Source organism: Trichechus manatus, unplaced genomic scaffold (assembly GCF_000243295.1).
Source record: "Trichechus manatus latirostris isolate Lorelei unplaced genomic scaffold, TriManLat1.0 scaffold00184, whole genome shotgun sequence".
Lineage (NCBI taxonomy): Eukaryota > Metazoa > Chordata > Mammalia > Sirenia > Trichechidae > Trichechus > Trichechus manatus.
This window is the reverse complement of record NW_004444120.1, coordinates 420,662-447,686: the sequence shown is the minus strand read 5'-3', so window position 1 is coordinate 447,686 and position 27,025 is coordinate 420,662. Positions and strand designations below refer to the sequence as shown.

The 27,025-nt window shown below is 44.6% G+C and overlaps 1 protein-coding gene across 1 annotated transcript in view; it reads right to left on the bottom strand.

The window, feature by feature from the left end:
* Positions 1–27,015, bottom strand: part of ETV6 (ETS variant transcription factor 6) — a 287,371-nt gene extending 260,356 nt beyond the window's left edge. The window contains exon 1 of the mRNA XM_004387317.3: positions 26,858–27,015. Within this exon, the coding sequence (XP_004387374.1) occupies positions 26,858–26,890 (33 nt within the window). The 5' untranslated portion in view covers positions 26,891–27,015. The remainder of the gene's footprint in view (positions 1–26,857) is intronic.
* Between the last annotated feature and the right edge of the window lie 10 nt (positions 27,016–27,025).

Genomic DNA, 27,025 nt, shown 5'->3' with positions numbered 1-27,025 from the left:
GGTGAGTGGCATCTGGGGTCTTAAAAGCTTGCAAGCGGCCATCTAAGATGCATCAATTGGTCCCAACCACCTGGAGTAAAGGAGAATGAAGAACACCACAGACACAAGGAAAGTATTAGCCCAAGAGACAGAAAGGGCCACATAAACCTGAGATTTCATCAGCCTGAGACCAAAACTAGATGGTGCCCGGCTACCACCAAAGACTGCCATGACAGGGAACACAAGAGAGAGTCCCAGATGGAGCCAGAGAAACGTGGGGTGCAGAACTCAAATTCTAGTAAGAAGACCAGACTTAATGGTCTGACTGAGACTGGAGGAACCCCAGAAAGCATGGCCCCTGGATTCTCTATAGGCCCAGAACTAAAACAATTTCCGAGGCCAACTCTTCAGACAGGAATTGGACTGGACTGTGGGACATAAAGGGATACTTGTGAGGAGTGTGCCTCTTAGTCAAGTAGATACAAGAGACTAAATGGGCAGCTTCTGTCCGGAGGTGAGATGGGAAGGCAGAGAGGGTTAGGAGCTGGCTGAATGGACATGGGGAACTAGGGGTGGAAAGGAGTGTGCTGTCACAGTATGGGGAGAGCAATTACAGCCACATAGCAATGTATGTATAAATTTTTGTATGGGAAAAAATTAAAAAAAAAAAATTTACAGCCTTGGAAACCTTATGGGGCAGTTCTACTCTGTCCCATAGGGTTGCTATGAGTCTGAATCAACTTGATGGCAATGGGTTTGGTTTGGTTTGACGTTCTCCAGCTTTCCTTCAAATTAGGGCTGTGTTTGCCTACCACCCTCTGGGAAGCAGGCAACTGGCTCATCTGGACACAGTCAAAGGCTTCTTTAGCATCAGGGGCCTCCACTCCTGGGGACGAGGGGAGAGTGCAGGCCTGAGCTGTCTGCTGCCTGGCCCCACTCCCCGTCACTCTGGGAGATGGACATCCATACTCTCCTGGAAACCAGGAGCAGGAAGCAACTGGTTTCCAAGTGGAGGGTTGCACAACTCGGTCATTGTGGGGAAAACACCAAAAACAAACCTAAAAAAAATCCCCTAGGCCCCTGAGCCACAAAGCACATTTCAGCAGGGCCCCGGAGGATGCCGAACACAGGGAGTTCCCATGTTCTCTGGCTGCTGTATGCAAATTTTTATTATAGTAAGAGCACCGTCTCCCCTTTGGATCATAAACCGTTGAGGCACTCTATGACCATCTTTGGGATTCTCCAACTTAAAACCATGATCCGACTTAACAAAAGCCACGCGTAAAAGAAAATATTACGATTTTTAAGCTAAAAGCCTGAGCTTCCCTTCCCAGGTCACCGCCAGCCATCTGCTCTCTGACCCAGAATTCCTACTTTCCCCTTTCCCCACACAGGCATCTGAACATCCTCTGGCATTTTATACTGCTATGTCCCATGGCCTAGGGAACTAGCAAGCAAGGACTTCCCAAAAATCAAGGCAAAAAAGGAAGGAAGCTAATGGTCTGGCCACGCGAACACACTGCTCTTTATTGTTTGCCTAATTCCGTGCATTGTGTTTGCTGGGGTGGTCTGCCCGTCCCCAAGGTAAAAGCAGAGCCAATGTGTCAAATATGTATCACCACTCACTTTTACCTTTTAGGGGAAGGTGGTATGGAGGCCATTCTTTCTGAGTAAAGAAAAATTCTCTGGGGCAGATTTACATTGGCGGAGAAATAACAAACTCCACCTGCTTCAACCAAATTCCATCATACGGGTGTTCCATTCCTGAGTTTTATTACTGAACTACATTCACAACAGTCGTGAATCACTGCCAAATCTCAGTGTGCAGACCACGGCACGTAGTCTGACGAGGCTGGGGGAAAGGAAAGGAATCATTCTAACGATAGTCACTGACAGTATCTGGCTGGGATCAAATACAGGGCCATTAGGCAAGAAAACAACTAAAAATGGAACACAGCAATGAAATGAGTCAAGCTCTGCTAGATGAGAGAACAAACTGCCGTATTTGGGACAACGGAGTCCCTGGGTAGTACAAACGGTTAATGTGTTCCGCTGCTAACCAGAAGGTTGGAGGTTCGAGTCCACCGAGAGGCGCCTTGAAAGAAAAGCCTGGTGATCTACTTCTGACAAATCAGCCACTGAGAACCCTACGGAGCACAGTTCTACTCTGACACGTGGTGTCACCATGAAAAGACAGCTGGTTTATTTGGGACAACTACAAATTTAGAGGGTTTGGGGAGGGAAAAAAGGTTGATTTCTGAAGGAATGCATTCATTTACCCAACATACTTTTCCTCTACTATGTAGGTGTCCAACATACTCCCTAGACACCTCATATTTGAACTTTGACTAAATAGTTTGGAGTTTAGACTTAATTTTATTGCCTTTTCATATGTCTCCTCTAAGTTAAGCCTCTTCTATGGTCTCCCCTAAGTTACTTAGACCACAGAAGGTCTAATACGCACACAGTGAGTTCCCTTTGATACAAAGATTATCATTTCTTTTATTCTGTTCTGCAGTAAGAGTTATTCTCTCATACAGCAGCGCACTCTCAAATCTCACCCAGATTTTCTTCCCTACAGACATCCCCAGATTGTTTCTCAGCAGACTCAACTCATGGCACACTATGCCCCACCACATCCCCTCGTCATTCACCACTCCCACCTGCTCAGAAAGCTGCCCCTTCCACAGTCTGGAGCAGCACCCTCTAATACACACACCCTCAGAGCACTACAGCTTGGCACCTCAGAGCCACAAATGGCCTGCTGCAAGAGCAGCTACACAAACACTCAGCTCCAGCAGCTGAAACACTCTCCCTTTCCCTTCTGTCACTGAATGCTCAAGTTCAAGGTTAAGGAGAACTGCCAGATTTTAGAGTCTGCAAAGTCCTCCAGTCAATGAAGAAGCTGAGGGAACACAGAGGCTTTCTTCATCACATTGCCTTCCCACAGCAGTCCTCGTTGTTAGCTGCCGTCGAGTTGATTTCAACTCACGGCGACCCCACGTGTGCAGAGCAGAACTGCTCCACGGCGTTTTCAAGGATGTGACCTTTCAGAAGCAGATCGCCAGGTCTGTCTTCTGAGGCGCCTCTGGGTGAGTTTGAACTGTCAATCTTTATGGCTAGTAGTTGAGCACTTAACTATCTGAGCCACCAAGGGACTCTCCTACAGCAGTGAGATGGCAATAACTCGATCCCGGCTAATTCAGGGTTTCACACAAAGCAACTGCTATGGATTCTTCCAGTGTTGTGAGCTGTTCTGTTCACCATCCCCCTTCCCTCACCCTGAGGGCATTCTGCTTCTAATTTAAAGTTCAATATTGCTGAGTGGTCCCTTCTCTTAAGACATGGCAACTCCGTAAGAGCAAACACTTCATATAGGTGACCCCACTGTCTACATGTGGTGGGGGTCAGTGAGATTTCACTAAGGTGGCAGTCTGCTACGAGTAGTATGGTTTATGGGCTATCCTGCTCATTACCTCTTAAAGTCTCCGTTAGCTCTGCCTTTTGGTGAATGGCACTGCGTATTATACGCAAGCTTTGTTTCACCCCATTAACAGAGGACAACTGCATTAGCCACATGAGTCTGAGTTCCCATGTTATTTAATTGCTACACTGCTGTGTTAACGAAGTTAGAACGGGGATTGGCAAGAGCGTAGATCACCTTCAGGTACAGATATTTGTGGTTTTATTTTTCCTTTTGCCAGCTTGCCTCTCTGTTTCAATTGCCTACCATCTGCCTTTGAACAATCTAAGCGCGAGCAGATAGATTTTATTTGGAGGATGTAATGCTTTGAGCTCACTCTAGGAAAGCATTTTCATATACGGCTGTTTCATATACGGCATTTGCTGTTTAATAGGCTCTCAGAGGCGATTTGGGTTGGGTTGGGAGTCGGTTCCTTCCCACAGTCAGAGTGCACTGTTTCATTTTTCAGCAGAAGGAGCAGAGTGGTCCAAGGGTCAGAAGTAACCTCTCATCTTTAAATGAGCCCTGAAACACCCAATGGGAGTACACGTGGCAAGGCAGGGAGTGGATGTTGTGTTACGTATATAGTCTATTTCTACTCTACTGCCCTTACTTCATCTTGAGTTTTATATATATCAGACCCAAACATGAATTTGTGATTTTCTTTTAACATGACTGTCTTAGTCATCTAGTGCTGTTATAACAGAAATACAAGTGGACGGCTTTAGCGAGCAGAAATTTATTCTCTCACAGTCTAGGAGGGCTAGAAGTCTGAAATCAGGGCGATAGCTCCTAGGGAAGGCTTTCTCTCTCTGTTGGCTCTGGGGGAAGGTCCTTGTCATCAATCATCCCCTGGTCTAGGAGCTTCTCAGCACAGGGACCCCGGCACTTCTTTCTTGGTATAAGGTCCCTCTCCTCTCTGCTTGATTCTCTTTTACAGCTCAAAAGAGACTGACCCAAAATACAATCTAATCCTGTAGATTGAGTCCTGCCTCATTAACATAACTGCCTCTAATCCTGCCTCATTAACATCATAGAGGTTAGGATTATGACACATAAGATAATCACATCAGATCACACAATGGAGGACAGCCACATAATACTGGGAATCATGGCCTAGACAAGTTGACAGATACTTTGGGGGGACACAATTCAATCCACGACAATGACCTTTTAAAAAACACCCAATTGAAAACGAGATATAGTCACTGAATTCACCTGGTTGGTTTATATGGATACATATGTATACTAACCAGAGTGATTCGACTTGAGCTGAAGTGTTACTCTGAAGATACAGCCTAAAGTAAAACCAACCGCTGAGTCAAAAAGGCAGTAAGTTAGCTGGCAGTCGGAAGCTCTGACTTCTACATCCAACGTGGCAATAATAGCCATGGACCGTGGGTAGGTCACTTAACTGAGCTCGTTGGGCTTTAGTGTGAAATTTCTCAAAACTGTAGCTCTGAATTTCTAACTTCTGTTATTCTAATAGCTATCTGCCGAATTACAAATACCAGTGGTGAGAACTGACTGGATAGATGTCATCATGCTGCTCATTATGATCCTTTGGTAATGGGACTGGAGACCCAAAGCACTGTACAGCAAACCCGAGAAACAAGGCTGCCAGCTCAGGCCTCTCTTAAAGCGCTCTTGAAAGCTAGAACCCCGATTTTCCACCCCAAAAATTAAAACTCCACTGGACTCCCCAAGTCTGCGCTGGTGAGAACTCATTGTTTTGGAATTGCTATGGGGGCTGAAACTGAGTTCTGATGAATCAACGGCCTCCTACCTGCCTCCCTTGTCAGGAACCATTGAAACGGGAGGTAGGGGGACCTGTGTCCGGGGAAGGAGAAAGCCACAATAACCTTTAAAGTTTGGGTTATTCACATCATTCCTTACAAGCAAGCTACATGAGGAAAAGCAACAGCAACCCACGATTCCTGCTCGCGTTCCCAGCCCCCTCCAAAAAAATACATAATTTTAATAAAATGCTAATGGTTCTTTGTTTTATTATAAACAATTAGAACCCAGAAAAGAACATTTTAAATACCCTACAAAAGCAAGTTCAAAGTGTAATACTTAAAGAAATGTCATGTTTTAGGTGGAATATAATTTCACCTCCCTGCCTACCCATAAAAAAACGCAAAATCAAACCTGTTGCCATTAAGTCAGTTCTGACTCATAGTGACCCTATAGGACAGGGTAGAACTGCCCCATAGGGTTTCCAAGGAGCATCTGATGGATTTGAACTGCCAACTTTTGGTTAGCCACCCAGCTCTTAACCACTATGCCACCAGGGTTCCTCACGTACCCAGAGAATCTATTAAAGGCTACTTCTCATTTACAAAGAGAGAATTAGTATGTACGCCTGGCCTCGTCTTAAAACTGATAGTATAAGTTACCTCCCTAAATCTTCTCCCCATAAATTTTAGAAGAGTGTGAAAACTCTGCTTTTATTCCTAAAATGATGTTGTCCTATGGTGGGGGTGACTCACACAGCATTCTCTCAGCCCCTTCTATCTATTCCCAGAACAGATTGTGTGGTAAAAAGGAAGACACTGAAATATCTTACAAATGAGTAGCAATAAAGGGTCAAAGAATATGGCTACCTCAGTAAAAGTCTAAACGGGAAAGTCTATTTAAAGAAATGCAGTTTCACTACTTAAATACAGCACAGCACACATATAAACTCTGCTATAAAGTGAGAAAATTATAATTCCCAATAGGCCAACACCAGACAGTACTGTCTCATAAAGATTAAAACACAACATACAGAAATTAATTAGTAGTTGTCAAAATTAAAGCAATAGTAGTTTCTAAGCCCACGGTTTGAAAAACTAGTACGTTTAAACTGCATTTCTTATCCAAACTGAGTGAGATCCACATAAATTGGAAAGAAAAGAGTACTTTTTAAGCTGATATTCTATAAGAACCACACAAACTACTTCTCAATTATTAAAAAACAAAACAAAACAAAACAACCTCACTGCCGTCGAGTCATTCCAACTCACAGCGACCTTATAGGACAGAGTAGAACTGTCCCTTAGAACTTCCAAGGAGTGGCTGGTGGATTACAACTGCCAACCTTTTGGTCAGTAGCCAAGCTCTTAACCACTGCACCACTAGGGCTTCTCAATTACTATAAATTGGGAATTACTTGTATAGCCAAAGCTGCCAAAAGTCTACTTTTCCCTACTTTTGAAAGACACACATGATGGACGTACCAGGCACTCACTATCACGTCCACTTAGCAAATTTATGTAATGAAAACTGGTAAGATCGGTAACTAATGGGAACATCAGTGTACCCCGAAGAACAAGAAAACATTTAAAAGGGAAACGGAGACAACAAAATACAAAGTGACAGTCATTTGGGGGAGGAATGTGACTGGGGCAGAATCACGAAAAAGCAAAGAGCAGGGCTTGAAGATGGTATGAAGACGAGTAAAGAACCACCCACTGGGGCAGAGGAGCCTACAGACCCATGGATGTAGGAAACCTGTATTTGGAGTACTCACTTCAGCACATCCTGCCTCAAAGGTTTCCAGGCCGGATATAACATGCTGGGGGGGAATGGTTTCCATTTCGGGAATGTGAATGAATGCATGATGGAATGGAGAAACAAACTGTTTTATTTTAATAAAAAAAAAAAAAAAGGCCCACATCTGAATAGAATATGAAAGATGCTCCCCAAAATAACTTTACAGAGGTAAAAGGAAAAAGACAGACTGGAGGAAGCCGAGGAGGGCACCAGGGAGAGGTGGGGAACTGAACGGTAAAGCTAAGAATAGAGACAGAAGGAAGGACTGCGCCCCAGGAGACAGAAATGCAAAGGAAGAAAAGCGGGCAGGCCAGGCTGGGAATCACTATTAATTATCCTCTGCACAAGAGGTGGCCCAGCCAGGGCCTTTAAAAAAAAAAAAGTACAAAGGAAAAGGTTTCTACCACCTCCCTCTTCTTTTGGATCGGACTTCGAAGTCACTTGCAACACAAGCTTGAGACTGGCGGCTGGCGGCCTTACAGTTAAGAATTCTACTATTATCTGTGAATGTTATTTTGATGTTCTGAGAGCGAATATGGGTTTGACGTGGTGTAGGAACTAAAGTCCAGGAAAGGGAGAGCAAGTTTATGGAAAACTTTTTAAAGATGTGAGCACATGCGTGTGTTGGAGTGTATACACTTGTTGTTCTTAGTTGCCTTCGGGTCAGTTCCGACTCACAGTGACCCCGTGTGCGCAGAGTAGAACTGGATCCATGGGGTTTTCAAGGCTGTGACCTTTCGGAAGCAGACGACCAGGCCTGTCTTCTGAGGTGGCATCTCTGGTGAATTCGAACTGCCAACCTTTCAGCTAGTAGTCGAGCGCTTAACCATTTGCACCACCCAGGGACTCCTGTGTATATACTTAGACCCGGCGTAAAATCTCCCACAAAGCGAGAGTCACAAAGAGTTGCAGGGATCTGAAGGCATGGCCAGAGTTCAGTGCAGCACACCTACAGGAAAGCCAAGTGCAGGAGAATACTTCTCTCTTAGAGGGCAAGGACCTGCCCAGTGAATTAGGCTGCTGGCCCACGAAGTCCAACATCTTGCTTTGAAGATGGCCAGTAAGAGGGAGTGTGCTTGTGTGTGTGTGTGTGTGTGTGTGTTTGCTCAACGGGCAGCATACCTGGCTGGGCAATTGTGCAATATGATACCACGGGGGGGAAATTTATTCCTGATCTCGACTTGTGATCAGATTCTGCCCTGAGTGAAGCATAAGGCTTAAGTGTCCTTGAAACTTTTATCTGAAAGAAAGACAAACATACTAGCCAGTTCTTCTCAATACCAGTCAGACACCATGAAGATGAAGAAAGTTCAGGAGAGACCCGTGGCGTGATCTACCTGATAACTGAATGACAGATGTACAAACCAGCCTTCACCATGCTGGAACACTGGCTGGAAGTAAGGCCATCCCAACTGCCCTGATCTCATGTGGTTTTATTATTTTCAATAAAAGTAATTTGTTAAGGTATACTAGTGCACCCTTTCGTAGGAGTCCTTGGGTGGTGCAACAGTTGATGCACTTAGTAGTTAATCAAAAGGTTGGCAGTGCGAGTCCATCCAGAGGCACCTTAGAAGAAAGGTCTGGCAATCTACTTCTGAAAAATTAGTCACTGAAAACTCTATAGAGCACAGCTGTACTCTGATACACATGGGGTTGCCATGAGTTGGAGTCAACTTGATGGCAACGGGTTGGTTTTTCTGGTTTTTGGTCTTGTAAGGGTTACCATATAAACCAAAAACAATGAGAAGACCTTTATCAGTCACATGTCAGAATTTAAGGTTGAAAAGTATGGCAACTTTTGCTGGGGGATGCATACCTTCCCACATGGCTGCACAGGGCACTTATTATTCCACTTCTATTTCGATTTCAACAAATGATTAAGAAAGGTGTCCTGAAAGTTTCCCCCAGGCAGGTCAATTTTTAGGCAACTTTGAGTACAAAACAATTACTGAGAGCCCTAACACAGTCATTGCATTCCAAAAGTTTGTTCTTAAAAGCAGGTTGCTAGAACTAAGACCATAATTTTCCACAGAAATAAATGAGGAATGGTCTCAAGGTTAGACTGTAATATACTAATTATCAGGAACTCTATGACTCATGAGCATTAAGCCCTAAGTCCCCATGTTCCCCAAAGAGTTAGTTTACCGTTGGGTCTGGTCAGGCTTGAAGGAAGAGAAAGGAAGTGCAAGGGGAAGGAAATGGCCTCTATATCAACAGCCTTGGCAGCAGAGATGTTGGGCAAGGGTTTTAGTAGTAATGATGGGAGGAAACATGGCAAAAGCAGTTGTCCAAGTGAGCGGCACACCCACTCCTCATGTATCGACATGGTTAGGTTACAAAGACCAGGTCATTATGCAAAAAATCGGTGATATGCACAAATGGAGGATGACCACATCAGACCACAAAATATCATGTAAAACATACATGTCCTTCTGGAGCCGAGAGGTGGAAAATGTAGGTGGGTGCTGTATGTCCCAATAGTCATGAAAGGGTTACTACAAGACGTACATCATTAATGCGCAAAATAGTCGGACAGTAGATTTTTTACTATTGTCATAAATATGAAATGTCGGATAACGAGATAGTCAATAAGTGAGGAGTAGGTGTATACACTGAATGTTCACAGGAAGACACACCCTTAGTGGACACCCCCTACCAAGCAGCTCATAAATGTGTATTTTCACTGCGTATACATGGGCCTGTGGTTTGCTGCTCCCTAAGGCAGTCAGTCTGCTCCCGTAAAGATTTACAGCCTTGGAAACCCTATAGGGCAGTTCTACTCTATCCCACAGAGTCACTATGAGTCGGAATCGACTCAACGGCAGCAGGTTAGGTTTTAACTTAAGGTGGTCTAGATCAGCACTCCTATAACAACTCCCAACCTGGGTCACAAGCCCTTTTTCAGAGGCTGCTGTCCCAAGAACAATGGGAGCAATTCCTTTGGAAGTCTAAGCCAGTTGAAAGTAGTGAAAGGATTAAGCTTACAGGTCCTACCTTCTCAAGAGGCAGTAAGGTTTTTCTTCTGAAAAGCTTGCACTTAGGAGAAGTAACTAGAAAAACTTTGCCTCCTCCCTTCCACCACCCACTTTTACTGGGTTTAAAAAGCAACGAGATAAACATTTGACCGAATGAACATGCTCAGCTAAGGAGATCTGTCAGTTCTCCCAGAGCATGAAGGTGAAAGCCCTATCAACTCTTATGTACAAGGGCAGACCCAATGATCTACAGGAGAGAGGCAAGGGAAACCTTAGACTCCCTGCAAGGCCACAGAGGCCTAGAGAAACTGTGTGGAGACAAAGCTGCCTGCAGCCAAGATGAGTTCAAGGCCAGCCAGGCTGGCAGGCAGCTGCAGCCTGAGCCTGGAAAAGAGAGGCACTGGCAGGTAGTCAGGAAAACTAGTGATGGTTTTGGGAGAAGTTTAAATGGTCCCTTGCAAGAGTCGGGTTGGGTTCAGGAAGTTGAAACTTTTCACAAATCCTGATGCCCTAAAGCCCAGCTGTATGTCACAGGCAACAAGAGTAAGGAGAAAATGAGCCATTGGCCTTGGGTGGAAGAACCTAAATAGATGTGTCCACTTATATCTGAAATTATCTTTTCCCAATCGATCCATTTTACACTTATCACATTGTTGATAATCCTAACACACTTTCCTAACAGTATCCTCCTGAAACAAATAACATTGAGTTGTCCACTGTAAATAGAAATAATGAGGCTGTCATACCACCCATAAGACATGACTTTGATTCGTTTTTCTAGTCCTGTGGATGGGTGTACACTCAGTTATTCTCACTAGTTTAGTCCCTCAGGACAACGCACTAAACTTAGAGATCCAAAGAGAGCGTCATTTCAGATTAGTGTAGAAGAGAAAATAGGATCTAGAGGAGAAGGTTGAAAGCAGCGACGCTAACAAAGCTGTACCCCAGTGTTCACTGCAGCATTCTTCACAATAGTCAAAAGGTGGAAATCACCAAAATGTCCATCAACAGACAAATGGATAAACAAAATGTGGCGTATTCATACAGTTGAATATTACTCATCCATAAAGAGAAATGAAGTCCTGATACATGCTACAACATGGATGAACCTTAAAGAGCCCTGGCGGCATAGTGGTTAAGTGCTCAGCTGCTAACCCAAAGGTTGGCAGTTCAAACCCACCAGCTACTCCGCAGAAGAAAGATGTGGCAGTCTGCTTCTGTAAAGATTTACAACCTTGGAAACCCTATGAGGCAGGTCTACTCTGTCCTATATGTTCGCTGTGAGTCCGAATCAACTCAATGGCAGTGGGTTTGGTTTTGGTTTTTGGATGAACCTTGAAAACATGCTGAGTGAAGTAAGTCAGTCACAAAAGGATAAATATTGTATGATCCCACTTATATGAAATATTTAGAATAGGAAAATGTAGAGTGATCAAAGCTTACTAATGGTTACCAGGGGTGGGAGAGACAGGGCAAGGGGGAATCACTGTTTAGGAGAAGAAGGTCGGTAACAGTTGACCCAATAAAGGGTAGATTCCTCCCTTTACTTAGAAAGGCAATCACAGACTTCACGGCAGCCCAGAAAGTGGTGCTGCTCGTTCCGGTCATCTCTACTGACCAGCTAGTAGGGGCATGAGGTGGGGGACAGGTGGCAGTCCCACAGAGTACTGACAGGCCTCTAGCTCCCAGAGAACCAGAGGCAGCTACGTCAAGACTGCACAGAGTGACAGCAAACAGCCATCAACTCCCTCTCCTCGCCCCAGGAGGCATCGTGTGCCAAACCAAGAAAGACGATGGGCCCGTGAATAAGCTCATTCATTTTGGGCCGCCCATGCTGCTTCCCAGAGCCAGACTGAGGTTCTCAAGCTTTCTCTCTTGCTGTCTGTGTTCATCTCTGGAAGGTGGGCAAGTGAGAGGGAAAGAGTGAGTGGGTGCTCTGTGAGTCTGTATGTGTTCAGTCCTTAGTCTCACAAGACTGCCTTAGGTATTGGGGGTGGCAGTGGAGTGAGCCCTGCCCTGTGGTCCTGACACTGCTTCATAAAATAAGTCTCCACCTTCCCTCCTTCCTCTACCCTTAAGGGCTATTTGCTCAGGATTTCAACTGTGGGAGGTCTCTTTATCTTATACTTCTCTTACTTGTCACAGAGCCTAGCACCCATTAGAGTCCCTGGGGTCACTACAAGTCAGACTGGACTCTATGACAACTGGTTTTTAGCACACATTAAGCCAAAAATAAGGAGCCATGGTAGCACAGTTGTTAAGTGCTTGGCTGCTAACCAAAAGGTCAGCAGTTCAAACCCACCAGCCATTCCACAGGAGAAAGACGTGGCAGTCTGCTTCCGTAAAGATTACAACTTTGGAAACCCTGTGGAACAGTTCTACTCTGTCCTATAGGATCACTAGGAGTAGGAATCGACTCAACGGCAACCGGTCTGGTTTTTGGTTTAAGCCCAAAATAACAACAACAACAACGAAAACCAAACCGATTGCCGCTGAGTCGATTCCGACTCATGACAACCTCATGTGTTTCAGAGTGGGACTGCGCTTTACAGAGTTTTCAATGGCTGCGACCTTTCAGAAGTAGATCACCAGGACTTTCTTCTTAAGTGCCTCTGGGCAGATCTGAACCACCAACCTTTCGGTAAGTAGCCAAGTGCTTAACCATTTGTACCACCCAGGGATTCCAAGCCCTTAATAGAGGCTTAATACTCAGCTGATCTTAAAAATTCTATTCAACTGACATACACTGGACCTTCGCCACTGGACACTGTGCTGGGCACTGGAAACATACTGGACTCTTGCCTTCAGTGGGTTTTCACTCTACTAAGGATGATGAACAAACCACAAATGGATCACTGCCAATAACAGAGGCACGTTCAATGAGTTGTGAAAGCAACGGGAAAGGCTGGAGAGATGGACTTCCAATGACAAGCTGGTTGCCAGGCAGAAAAGGGGTTGGGGAAGATTCCAGGCATAAAGGTTCACTATGTGGTTTCACAGAAGAGTAGCTATGAGTTGGAAGACAGGGCTTAGGGGGAGGTTGAAGATGATATTAAAAAGCTAGGTTGTAAAGGGCCTTGTATATCATAAGGAGCTGGTTTCATCCTGAACTATAGTGTGATCGAATTTTTTCTGCAGAAGAATCATCCCAGGTTGGATTGGAGGGGGCAGGGCATAGAAGAAGAAAGGCCAGATAGGAGACAACTGAAGATTCTGGGGCCAGAAGAAAGACATTGAGGGGGCAGAAGAGAGATACAAGGTGTGGAGCATGAGATTGCCTTGCAGGTCGGAGAAGACAGCACTTCTGTCCTCCAGAAGCTGAAGATCCAGAAGCTTAAGAAGCACAGTGGATGAGTCTGTTAGTGGACAAATCTGTTACTGTGCCAGGGGCCAGAGAAGAATCATCACTCACTCCTCTGAGTCCTGGATGGCTTTCTGTGGTAGTGTTGGCTTTAAGTTGGCCTTTGAAGAATGGCATAGAAGTGACTTGGCAGATCCATTTACTATCCTTCTTTTGGCTGTTCTCCCCTGTCATTTGTATCCTGAACAGTTTTATTTTGCCGTCTTTACGGTATAAGAATCTTAGGCAGATTCTTGTAACAGAGACCTCCACCAAGAAAAGCCGCCATCTCCTCTCACATTAATCCTGCTCATCAACATCTTTTGGCAGTATCTGACCCGTGTGGGACAAAAAAGTAAATAAAAACAATAATAATAAGGCTTTGCCAGGCCAGCAAACTGATCCAGCCCACAGGATTATGAGAGACACCTGTTTTTTACCACAGCAGCTGCTAACACAGTAGAAGCATGGCATCCAGGTAACAAGAAAGAGTTCTCTTCCATTAAAACCCAACGGTGGCAGAAATTAGCAGTGGACCAATTTTCAGCTATGTCACCTGAATAAGAAAAGAGATTCAAATAAGATTAGACACATAATCGGAACCCTGCTTTGCTGAACTTGGGAACCTGAATGCTAGTTTGTTTATGGGGAGGTGATTTACCTACTCATCCAAGCATTCTAAGGCAGAAATCTTTAAAGTAGCCATTATATACTTAGGATATTATCATGGACATACTGAAGCTTTTTGAAGTTTGGTTGGTTCCTACCAAACACCTCTTTATTTAAGCCAGCTGAAAAATCAAACCAGAACACAGCTCAGTTTAGAATGTGGACACTAACATGAGAGAAAATAAATACTTTAAATTATCTTTTCAGTTCATTCACTACTAAAGGCACACACACCCATCATACACAAAATCCACCAACGTATAAACACCACTGGCAAATTATTTCATAGCTGCAATATGTACCCATTACCTTTTTAGACCAGACCAGGGAGATTCTCTTAGAAACAGCTTGTTAACAGCCCCTCACATTGCTGTTTAACAATCCGTTTATGGCCCATCAAAAAGCCAACCCTCCAAGGAGATACATTTTACATTTATACGTAAGGCTTCTTTGCCACAGCAAGGCTTAGTTTTGCGCAATTTTTCACTCTATAAGCTAGAAAACAGATTATACCATAATTTCTGTGACTTACAATCCTGTGAGCATGCAATACGTGTGCACATATGCAAACACAGTCACAAGTACAAACTCCAGAATAAAAGCAGAATGGTGCCCAGGTAAGCATGAGCAATACCATATATTCCTTATTAGAGCGAAAAACAGTGCACAAAAGCGTTGTGTCAGCTGCCCACTCACTGTTCCACCCAGAATGCGCTAACTCTAACTAGTATCGGTCCTTAAGGTTAACCGAAAAAAACCAAACCCGCTGCCATCAAGTCAATTCTTACTCATAGTGACCCTATAGGACAGAGCAGAACTGCCCTGTAGAATATCCAAGGAGCACCTGGTGGATTCAAACTGCCAACCTTTTGCTTAGCAGCTGTAGCTCTTAACCACTATGCCACCATAAGGGTTTCCTCCTTAAGGCTGGGGCTCCAATATCACTTTACCTAGGAACCTTTCCCTGGCCCAAAGAGACTACTTTCTGAACTTTGGAACATAGAGAAATCTTTCAGTGCACTTCAATTTTGAAGCCATTAATTGTGCACAAATGCAGAACAAGAGTGTACCTGCAACTGTGAATTTTCCCCAAAGCCTAAAATGTGTGCCCTGAGGACACAAGGGCCAGCTGAGAGATCGCCTTTTTGGCAAATGGTAGACCAGAAGTACTAAGCATGGTCAACTGCCCATACATAGCCAGATGAACCAATACCTGCCTCATGCTGCCCAGTATGCCACCAGAACTTCCCGAAAGAAGCATAATCTTCCCAACACAGATTCCACTTGGAATCCCAGAAGGATTAAGGGGACACGACCCTAATAATATGAGACTCCAAGAAGAATCAAACACACAGTTTGGGGGTCAGTGCTGTGAAGTGAATGTTTCCAACGATCCATGTGGCATTTAGCCTCACAGTCCTCAAATACACGCATCAAGGTAAGACGACTGCAATTGTCCAAAGCAGGCTCTACAGGCCATCCAAAAAACGCACTCAGATAAGAAAAAGGATGTGCTGTGAATTTGCTTTCACCTATAACCTAGATATAATCCAACCAAGAGGCAAGAAGACTACATTGTCATCCACCCACATGTCCTCCATGGTAAACCTTTAAATACCACAGCTGAAATGGAAATGTACACAAAGCCCTCTTTCCCTTAAATCAGATGGCTCAACACGATGGCTAACCACAAACACACACACAGGCATTCCCCCTACCTTAGAGAAACTCCATTTGATCATTTCACCAAGTTTTTCAAGACAAACAAATTCTCAGAAGAGCTGGTTAACATCAACAGTGACTTGGGCCACCAGGCCCACCTCTTCCTCCTTTGTGACAATAACAAGGCCTTCCAGTGCGGTCTGCGTGGCTCTCTACCTCTTTTCTTTCTTACATGTTTAAGGATCTTCTCCCGCTGAGACCTTGTTGCACATGTCTCCAAGCACAGCATACTGCCCTGTACCCAGAAGGCGATACACAGACTGCTGTTGATGTCGGACTCCCTGTTCATATTCTAAGGGTAGGTAGCTTAGACAAGCCAAGGTACCAGGAAGGGTGGGAGCACTTAAGACGGATGTACTCACAGGTGCCCTAATTGAGATGTAACCCAAAACCTAGATCCCTCTGCCCATCCCCTGCCTGTCTGGGTGAAAGTTAAAGATACCCTCAGAGCATGCTGAAAAAGATTAGAGGATCATCACTCCAGCCTTCCTGTGCTCGCCAACATTCCCCTGGATTCCATCGTGTTCAAAAGCTGTGTCTGACCTACAGCTGACTTCTGCCCGCACACAGTGCGCCATCACCACCCAACTCATGGCCCTGCCAAAAGCACAGAGCCTCAGAGACGCAAAAAGCAGAATCCCAAATTCAGGAAATGAGCCTTTGTTTCTCTGGTTGTCTGAGGCAAAAGACTCTTACCTTTCCGACTGGTCTGGTCTCTCCCTCCACCTCACCCTAAAGTATTCGAGTCAGCAGACTAAGGGAAGGACTGAATGGGATAAAGTCAAATAAGGAGCCGGCAGTGTTCCAGGGGATCTAAGGTGTAGTCAGCCAAATCAAGTCATTCAGGTCTCAAAGTCAGGAGAGGAAGAGACTTAGCCAGACTGGGGATCTATGCCATTCACATTTCATCACAAGAGTGATGACTTTCCCACCGTGTTCACCTCACTTTGTAGAAAGACCAGATCAAAAGGCCTAAGTGAGAGTAATCCTGACCTACTGACCCCACCCCACCCCAGCCATTACCGTCACTCAAGACCCGTTAGTCAGGAGAGCCACAGGCATCAACAGCACAAAGCACCAGTCAAGTGAACTCATGACAGATTTTTCTCATCTCCCAGATCTCAAGTCTAAAGGAGGACATGAAAACGCACCAGGAATCCAATCCTTCAGATTCTCCATTTCCCAGAACCAGGCGTGCCAACTCCGTGGCAGAGACTTGGTCACGAGTAAACAAGGAGGACCAAAGAAAAGTCACTTCAGTCCCTTTGGGTGCCTGGTCTGTGATCACAAATCAATACACGAAAATAATTAGCTGGACCATGTGGGTGAGTCAGCAGAAGCTACCATGTGGTTTGCTCCGGCAAGAGTGATTTGATAGTCAAGAACAGTCTGGGAAAGACAAAGAAAGGTCTAGAAATAATGAATGAACAATGAAGTAGGTAATGTTGGGAGACGTCTCCTTGCCCAGTCTAAGCTCTTGAAAGCACTGATGGAAAGGGCATGGCAAACTCCCATCCTCCCCTCTTTCCTCCTATACCCCTTTCAATGAAATCTCTATGACACTTCCTCTTGCCCACACCAGTGCTGATATACTTGTCTGAATGTTAATTATTAGGCTTCAGACAACACAAATTCTAAAGTTCTAAATTGTCTCCTGACTTCTCATCTTCATTAAAGACCCCAGGACTCTTCTGTGCCACGCTCACAGGGAAATGGCAGACTGGGACCCTCCCTCTTTCTTTCTCATTGCTCAGCAGTGCCAGAACCTCCGCTGCCACACCTAGAGTCTCACTTTCACTAGGCAACAAGGGGGAAGTGTTTGGGGAAAGACGTAACTTCAGAGATAAACAGTCTGTTCTTCGGGGGTTGACTTTTTAACTACAAGGCTGATTTATATCTGTAGCTCATTTTTTCCAGGAAACACTTTAGAATCAGCATCTCATCTTTGGTTACTGCTTCCTCACGTATAGGGGATGTGAGCGAAGCAGGGATTACTGACCTCATTACACAGATGTCTTAAGAAAGATAAACACCCATTATAACCTGCTGGAGAGAGCACAAGGCAGCTCTGAAGAAAATCACAAACTTCCAGTTGGGTTTTCAAGGAGGAGGGCAGAGGAACGGTGCTCTCCAAACCCATGGCCCTTTCTAAAACAGATGAGGGTTGCCAGATCTGTTTCATGAGGTCAGAGGAAGAGGCAGCGAACACTCCACCATTCCTCAAAAAGGATGGGGGATTTTCTAGTCTGTATTTCACCTTCTCATTTAACATGTACATACAAAGGAAGATTCAGAAATATATTTCAAGTCCATTAAGGAAAAGAACATAGCCACAGAATAGAGAGACTTCAGTCCCTTGCCATCTACTAAAAATGAAGTTTCCCTCATGCCCCAAAGTAACAAATTTGGCTTTTTCAAACTCTTCTGTGTAATTAAACTTCCACTAAGAGGCATCTACGCCCTCTTTTGAAACTGAAAATTCACCAGCCCACAGCCAACAGTTCTGTTCTGTGGTCAGACAGACACAGAATTGCCTGTTCAACAAAAGCAGACTAAAGAATTGATGTTCTTTTTTCAAGTTCCACCCTGGTCCCAAATAATCAGCAACTGTATGAACAAGAGGATCCCTGAATAGGTTTGACTAATTGAGTGCTGAGTAATAATGCTAGTTAGTTAGCTTCACTGTGCAGTACTTCCAGACTTAGGGTTCTTTCTTCTCTTTCATCTCTGGAAACTTCCTTGGAACCATACTAGTTGCTCCCTCAGAACTCTGCTGTAAGATGCAAAACAGCATTTGTTGCTACCAATGGGGCAGTGACAACAGCACTGCGTGGTGAGTCAACAGACTTGGGAGCCCACGTGAGCTTGAGCAAGACGATGAACAGCTCTTGTCTTTGTACTCTCGAGTGTTTAACGAAGATGCACGACTAGAAAATCTCCAGCCCCTTCTAGATTTGTATGATATACAGGACATGCCAAAGGGAAAAAGAACGAACTAACAGGGCACTTGGGGAAGAACTGGCTTTAGGAAACTAAGTCACTGCAACAGGCAATTTACGTATTTCACAGAATCATCCCAACAACTCTAAAAAACTCACCGCCGTCAAGTCAGATGCGACTCGCGGTGACCCTACGTGTTACAGAGGAGAACTGCTCCATGGGTTTTTCTTGGCTGTAAACTTTATGGAAGAAGATCCCCAGGTCCTTCTTCGGCAGTGCCGCTGGGTGCGTTTGAACTGCCAAACTTTAGGTTAGTCAAGTGCAAACTGCTTGCCCCACCCGGGACGCAACAACCCTAAGAGATAAGTATTTTTACTACCACGTCAGACCGGTGAACAGGCTCAAGATGGAGTAATTCGAACAAGCTTAAGTTCAAGAGCCAGAATTCACACTCAGTACCGCCTAGCCCTGTGGCTATGCTCTTCCCAAAGAAGCACACCACAGTACAGTGATGGTGTCGAGACCTCTTCTCAGCAAACTACAATCCCCTCAGCAAAACTGGGTCTGCAGATAAGAACTAACCAACAACACAAAACAGACTAAAATTTAGCATCAGAATCTGAAGTACTGGCAATTGGAAGTACATTGTGGCAACACTTCTATCACGGAGCACATTCACCAACAGCCCTCACACCAGCAGGGCAATGCATCCTTTACAGGTCATTCAGGAAATGAGATCGTTTTCCGTATGTCTGGCTCCCGCAGACAAAGGGAAAATACCCCCAGGGAGTTCACAAGGTCTGCTGAGGTGCAGAGGTGTTGGAATAGCTCTTTGGTGTCTTCACTGGAGAGTAAAGTACCTTTCATAAGTCATTCGTCCACATAACCGAAACTTGGCTTTTTAAAGTTTAACATTTTTATGTCACATTTTTATGGGTATCTTCCCAAAATGCATTACATTCTTTCCTCACTTCTTAAATCTCATAATTCAAACTCTGTCTTTAACTTGAAAGTCATAATTATGATCATCAATATCATCAGTCACTTTGTGGTACCAAGCAAAAGGGTTTAAACCTATATATGAGTCCTAACTATGAAGCTAATGCTTTCTGAATTCTCACCTGCTTTGTATCATTTTTTCTCTGCCACAGTGTTGGAGAATCACTGACCTCAGACAGAACACTTGATTTTGACTCTGGCTCAGCTACAAGTACCAATGTGAGCCCACGCAAGCTATTTAAATCCACAGGACTCAGTTTCCTCATCTGTTTCATGAAAAATTTGAATTACCCTTTCTTTTGCATTACCTCCCAACTCTCTCAGCTTCCTGTCCTGTGTCTGCTCTGAAGACACTCTCTGTAAAAGTCATTCAAATTCAGATGGCCAAAATACTCTCTTCATTCAAGTACATTAGAAGAAAACTCTGCATTACAGTCAAGAGCAATTTTAATCACTTGTTAGCCAAAAGCCCAGTAAGGTAAGTCTACCATGACAGGGGAGAAGAAAAAAGAGTATTCTTTTGGCGGTAGAAGAAAAAGAGGGAAAACTTGAAAAGATTTCAAACAAATTCCTAGAAATCACATAGTATTAAACATGTACGTGATGGATGGGTTCAACAAAATATTGCAGTTGGTGGATTTGTGTAAAAAGCTTTAAAAGAAAGTCTGACCAGTGAGTGAAGCAGCAAGGACGGGCGTCTGGCCCAAGGCTGGGCAGGACGGGAGGGCACAACCTTACAGACTTTCCACCACTTAACGAAGGAATAATCAGGCACTGGGGAAATAAGAGAAAAGAAAAGACAGAAAATAAAGATTTTGAGAAAAACCCGAAGGGCCTAAAACAAAAACCATAAAAAGGAAGACGAAATGTCACTGGAGAGCATCAGGGATTGTTGGAAAAATGGACAGTTTGGGCATCCGTGCCAAGGTGGGTGGCTCTGTGTGACCATTGGGGTGTCCCATAACCAGTGGAGTGGCTGGAAACCACCCACCTTCAGAAGAGACCAGAGAGCCAAGGTCATTCAGGACCACCTCTGTCACCTCTATCCCTGCCTCTCATTTCAACTTACATGGCATTCCAGACCACCCCCATTACTCTTAGTTTTCTAATTTTCTTCACAAAGATGGTGGCGCCTCAGAATAGCATCACGGAAACTACTGTGAAAGTGCAGTCAGATGACAGACTCCAGTCCTCACTTTGCCACTTACAGAGTGTGAGATCTTGGGCCAACACATCACTTAACCTCTCGGGGCTTCAGTTTCCTCCTTTGTAAAATGGGGAGGAGAACGGCATCCCTGAGAGGCTTGGAAGATGACCTGAAATAGTGTAGCTAAAACACCTAGCATGGTGACCAGCGTGATGATGATGATGACGGAGAAGAGGAGGAAGGAGGTAGGAGGTGAAGAAGGAAGAAAAAAGGGGAGGTGGTAGAACTAGAAGAGGAGGAGGAAGAGGAAGATGAACGAGAACAAGAAGAAAATACCTTGAAGCAGTAAATCACGACACAGTTGTAAGCTGATGGTTTCGGACCGTTAACTACTAAAACAGTAGACAAACGCCTTTAATTACATAGACTTGATAAAGCTCCCAAAATGAAGGGTTCCACGGCTTTCCATAAGCGTAGGACTGAGGGAACAGTTCTTCGCATCTGGGACTCCACAATTCATAAACACGTGGTAATGCCTTCCTTAGCCAGGCCCCCCACCCACACTCTATAAGAATCCTAGATCATTTAGACAAAAGCCAGGCTGACCTGTACATTTTCACCTTCTCAGAAGGAAGGGTTATCAAGCAAAGGAGCAGAGCCAATAATGCATTTGTGGTAATATTTCAACACTAAAGGAACAGACTTCAAGCACATGGTAACACTCATTTCTAATCAGCAGATGATGGGTGACACAAAGCACCTTTGCTTATTTATTGAGGTTCATCTTGAGAAGCCCCAGCAAGCAACACTTTATCAGTCTGGTTCCTGTATGTTCAGAAAAATCAATAAAAATGTGCTTGTGTTTTAATTGGCTATAATTCTAACACCTCACTAATTTAGACTAGTCTTTCTCTCCAGTCATTTTGGTGTGGGAACTTTGAGTAAACTCACACTCCTTCTATTCAACAAATACGCACAGAGATTGGTTTCTCCCACACATCCAACAACAAATACAACAGTGATGGCCTCTGCTGAAAACAAGCCCCAGTGTTTTTTTCTAAAGTGACATTCACTTTGTACACCCCATGCCCCAGGGGGCTTCACGTGACACTGACTCACTCAGCTGGGAGAGCGACACCAAGGGCAAGTTTTAAACACTGGTAATAATATGAAACTGCTCTTCCCATAACTCCCAGAAACCCCTTGTACTCTTGGCCCCTGCCCTTCCTTGGTATGTGTCAATGCAGGTCAACTAGGATTTATAGAATTTGTCGTAGTTCTACCTGCCTTTGATGCTCACAATTGGAATATTTTCTCCCTTGAGAATAATTTCCACAGCTACTTCTCTAGGACCAGCCACCAGGTTTTTAGCTTACACTGGTTTACACAGTGAACTTACTACACATAAATGAAGGTATGGGTTTGGCTGCCCCTGGATAAGAGCCTATGGCCCATTCAACAATTCCTCAGAGGGGGCCTAAGAGCAGGACCACTGCTTCAGCTCAATGCAGAAGTACCAACCCCTCATAGGCTGAAAAAATTACTGCTGCAAAGAGTGGGGCATATACAAGTCCATCAGGCCCTTCTTCGCTCATCCCCTACCTCCTACTACTTCCTCTCCTCACACCTGACAGTACCCTCTCAGCCCAATGCTCCCCCCACACCATCTTCCTTGGCACATACCTCAGTGTCCTCATACCAGCTGGCTTGTGATTAAAATGGACCAAGCTAGGAAGTGCCAGAGAGGGTGAAGCCTACTGTATCAAATTTCCTTGGCCTTTTATAGAGATGCACCAAGAACCCAGAGAACTAGGAGGCTTCTGTTACCCTAAACACAGCTTAGGCACCGTTCGGCTGAAGCAAACCGTTCAGCTCTCTGGACCTCCTCTCTGTAAAAAGAGTTTGGCCCAGTAGGTCTCCAAGATCTTCCAACTCCAAAAGTCTAAATAACTCTAAAAATAGTTCTCTAATTTACTGTCAGAAATACTAGGGGAAAAATTAGAAGCTTGCTAATCTGAACCTTTTAAGGCGATTTCTCAAGCCCTTTTGTTGTATCTTTACTCTGGTTTGTTTTTGTTATGACATGAAAAGTTTTTCAGCGTGGCCTCTGAAGTACCTGATGCAGGCTGGTGGGTGAACGTGGTGGGTCAGCCTGAGGGACACATGGACAGACAGGAAGGAGCACTGACCAGACCTCCTCATTCTAATCAGTAAACACCACCGGGAAACATTTCATGCAGGCCCTGGGACACAGAGACAATCATCACTAAACCCCGAGGAGTTCAGAGGCCACCAGGTGAGACCAAGAGACTCTCAGTTATAGACAAAATCTTAAAACAGTTTCTATCTTGCATGGGACATAAAATGATACTCATGAAGAGTGTGCTTCTTAGCTCAAGTACATACATGAGACTAAATGGGCAGCTCCTGTCCAGAGGCGAGATGAGAAGGCAGAGAGGGTCAGGAGCTGGTTGAATGGACACGGGAAATCGGGTGGAAAGGAGTGTGCTGTCACAGTATAGGGAGAGCGATTAGGGTCACGTAACAATGTGTATATAAATTTTTGGATGAGAGACTAACTTGAATTGTACACTTTCACTTAAAGTACAACCATAAAATAAAATAAATAATAATTAATCTAGCAGCTTAGACAAGTAATTAAAAATATTTTTATGTCTGAGATAAAAGTATGTTATTAAAATCAGATGCCCTACAAAAAAATCAATTGACCAGAGTTTCTATCCTGCTAAGAAAGATGATGATAAGGAGGGCAGAGAAAAGAGGAGACCAGGAAAATTCTGTGACTAGTTTTCGTATTCTGGAAAGCCCTCGCCAACTAAAGCACGGTGCCAAGCCTTACGAAGGACTGTGTCTGCTGGGCCGTAACCACTTTCCGCTGCAACTTGGCTCAACTTAAAACTGAGCAGGTGACCTGAAGGTGAAGGCTGATAATGGAAAAGACAGGCTCTTCCGTCCTCCTGCAACCAGCAGAGTCAGCGAGGCAATCCTCTGAACAAAAATCATTTGTCTTTCTATTTAGACGGGTGACACAGCCTTACATTTAAACCACCCCAAATGGTCAGGAATTTAGGCATTTCAACGCTCATGAGGACAGTGTAAGAACACACGAGGGACAAGCCCAGTGCAGAGAAACAAGGGAGCTCGAAGTTCCCATCCTACCTCAGTGACAGTCTGGGTGACCTTGGGCTAGTCCTTCACCTCCCTTTTGATCCTACAGTACAAACTGTCCGATATTAACTTCCTAGGTGATGGGAAGATGCTTCTAAAGCACAAAAGAAATATAAAGGCCCTTAGAGGCGTTCACTGTTAGCCACCACCACATAGGAAACCAGTGACAAAGGTGTCACTGATGGACCGATTCAGAAACTTTCACCTTGAAAACTCCACCTAAATCATACACTGCTCTTTCCCCGCAGAAAAGATCCTGCTCAGAAGTAAACAAAGCACTTCCCTCTGTGGCTGCCCCTGGTCAGGCTCCTCCGGGTTCCATCACACCAACCGCTGAGGAATTTACTGCCTGCTGACCAGCTGCTCGGGAGGAAGGAGAGCAAGCGAGGAAGGTTTCAGGAGTGGACAGGAGTGAGAGGACTCTCTCCACATACAGAGAGCCCTCTGCGTCACGTGTCTTCAGTACAGCAGATTCATCAGCTGATCCTGTGAGCTTCTCACATTCATTCTCCTCTCTATAGAGAAGTTCATTGTTTACTGGACTCTAGAAGCAAGCCCAGGAGTTGCTTGTGGGTTACAGCAAACATTTTTTATTATGCAGTCACTGTACCACATCCCAAGGACTCAATGAAACACTGTACACATCATCAGAACATTTCAGATGACCTGGAATAATCCTAGTTCTTGGTCCCCAGCTTTATTATTGAAACAGTGTGAATTAAACCAACTCCTTGGAAAGAGAAACGTCACATATGTGCGCCTAAACATAAGCACAGTCTAAGCAAATATTCATACACTGTATCCATAAAGAACAAGCTGAACTAAAAGTGATCGCTTCATTACTGGTGAAGAACATTAAACGTAGTTTAGCTACCTAGAGTTACACAGAAATGAAAGGAAGCACCCGAAAGAACGGGTAAAGTAACAAGGGAAAAAAATGACAGACATAATTATGCCAACCACGGATATAATGTTTACGTCATATGTAAGCAAGTGTTTAGTTCTGGTTGGGGATTGGTTCTATATGCGTAAGGAAAAGGGCTGCCAAGTCTTTTCCCATCAGAGTTCAACGAAAAGAGCCGCTCAGTAGCACTTCTGCCTCCAGGTCACAACCACAGACAGCCCACAAAGACAGCGGGTATAGGCACTGTCTTTATTAAGGGGTACCAAGAAAAGTCACAGAAAGGATTGCTTTTTTTGGAGTTTCCACCCTAAAATTACTGTCCCACTGTTGGTCCAGGATTTCCTGATGTCAGATTTATTGCACAGTGCGAAATACAATTTACTGATTTAATACCCTATTATTTAGCTGCCTCCATTTGTGTTATGAAATGTCAAGTAAATTAGATTATCCATACCACAGATTTTACCGAACTCTACATAGAATCTAATTTATACAGCAAAAGAAACTGCTTTCTGAAGTACCAAAGTACCCTAACTTTTTTACTGTAGCACCCTCTCCACGCCCACAGACATACTACTTACTACCCCCAGATATATACAAACACAGAAGCCCAAACGTTCCATCGGGCATTTTTGTGAGGCAAAAACAATGAAACCCAACCAATCTGTGCAGTTCACATTAGCCCTACCTCAACCCCATGAAAATCTTTCCTGATAAGAAACACTACCATCTTGAGTATAATCACGAAAACCTAGCAAGGATGTTTTCCCCACAACAGATCCTAACTGAAAAGCAGTGCTAAAATAACAAAGATTGCTCTAACTCCCCCAGACAAACAAAACAGGTTACTTGTCTATTGTTTCTGTAGTGTCCACTCAACGAACACATATTAAATAGGCCAAGTCAAAAACAAACAAACTTGAGAGCTTCAGCTTCTCACTGAAGCAGAAGGCTCTTCCACGGTGGTACTGATTCAACGGTGAAATAAAGTGCACAAGAAACGCAGCGATGGGAAACATAACTGGGGGAGAATCACAGATGATCCTGTCTTCCCACGATGGCAAACTCTACAACTTTTTAGAAGCAAACCGCAGCACCACCAACCTTCATAGATATAGATATGTGCACACACAACATTACTTGGAAGCCAAGAACTATGTTTGCAAACATCCAGCATCCTGCATTTACAACACTGCACAACATCGCCAGAGAAGCCGGGAGCTTTCTACTCACGGATAGCCTCCCTGCACTGTCAAACAGAGAAGGTCATTTTGCCTGCACATTTAGATAGTTCTTTCTTTTCGGGTATCACAAGAGTTTTCTTGTCTGGGATTGCTCAACTTTCATATACATCGGAGTAATCGACCATTTGGCAACTTTATTCACTTTGCTTAAAAAAAAAAAGAAAAAAGAAAGAAATTCACTGTGCAATGCCCAGGAAAAGCTGACACCAGGGCTGTCTCTCCGACCAGCGCTTGTAATTACCATCGGGGGTGGGGGGGTGGAGGGAATCATGTCTGATCAGACCTAGGGAGTCCAGAAAAACAGAAGTGACTCCATCCCCAAAGGGGCTGGCGAACTTTTTCTTCTAAGGAGATCACCCCTCTGGAGCAAAAGTTACATTTGTCACATGTTGGGTGTAGGAACAGGGAGCAGGTTTTTTTAAAAGCACACTCATCACTGGGGTGTTTTCCAGTTCTGGAAACAACCCGGGTTCCTCCTGGCCAATTGTGATGGGCATTTCATTGTCAAAAAGAAAAGGGGTGGAATGGGCACCGCGGAGACAACAGGGGGCTCGGCGGCGGGAGTAGCAAGGTTACCTTAAAGGGTACACCAACCGCCGCGAGCTGCATCTCCTTCCCTCGCGCCCCAAATAATTTACTGCGAACAGAGCAACTGCACCAGCCCACTCTGAAGAGCCCAGCACGACTGCCCCTGGCCGGTGCAGCTCAAGGTTTTCGACCAGCGAGAGGGAGGGGGAGAAGATTTTTACCTTAATGCTACACTGAGCAGGAGTCTCAGACATGTCTCACAGCGAGAGAGATCAGGAAGTTCTCAGTTTTTTTCACTTTCCTTTCCTCTCCCCAACCCAGAAAGGCTCCACGGCCAGCCGGACGCGGTCATTTAAGAAGTTTCTTCCAGCATCTCCCCCGGCAGCCGC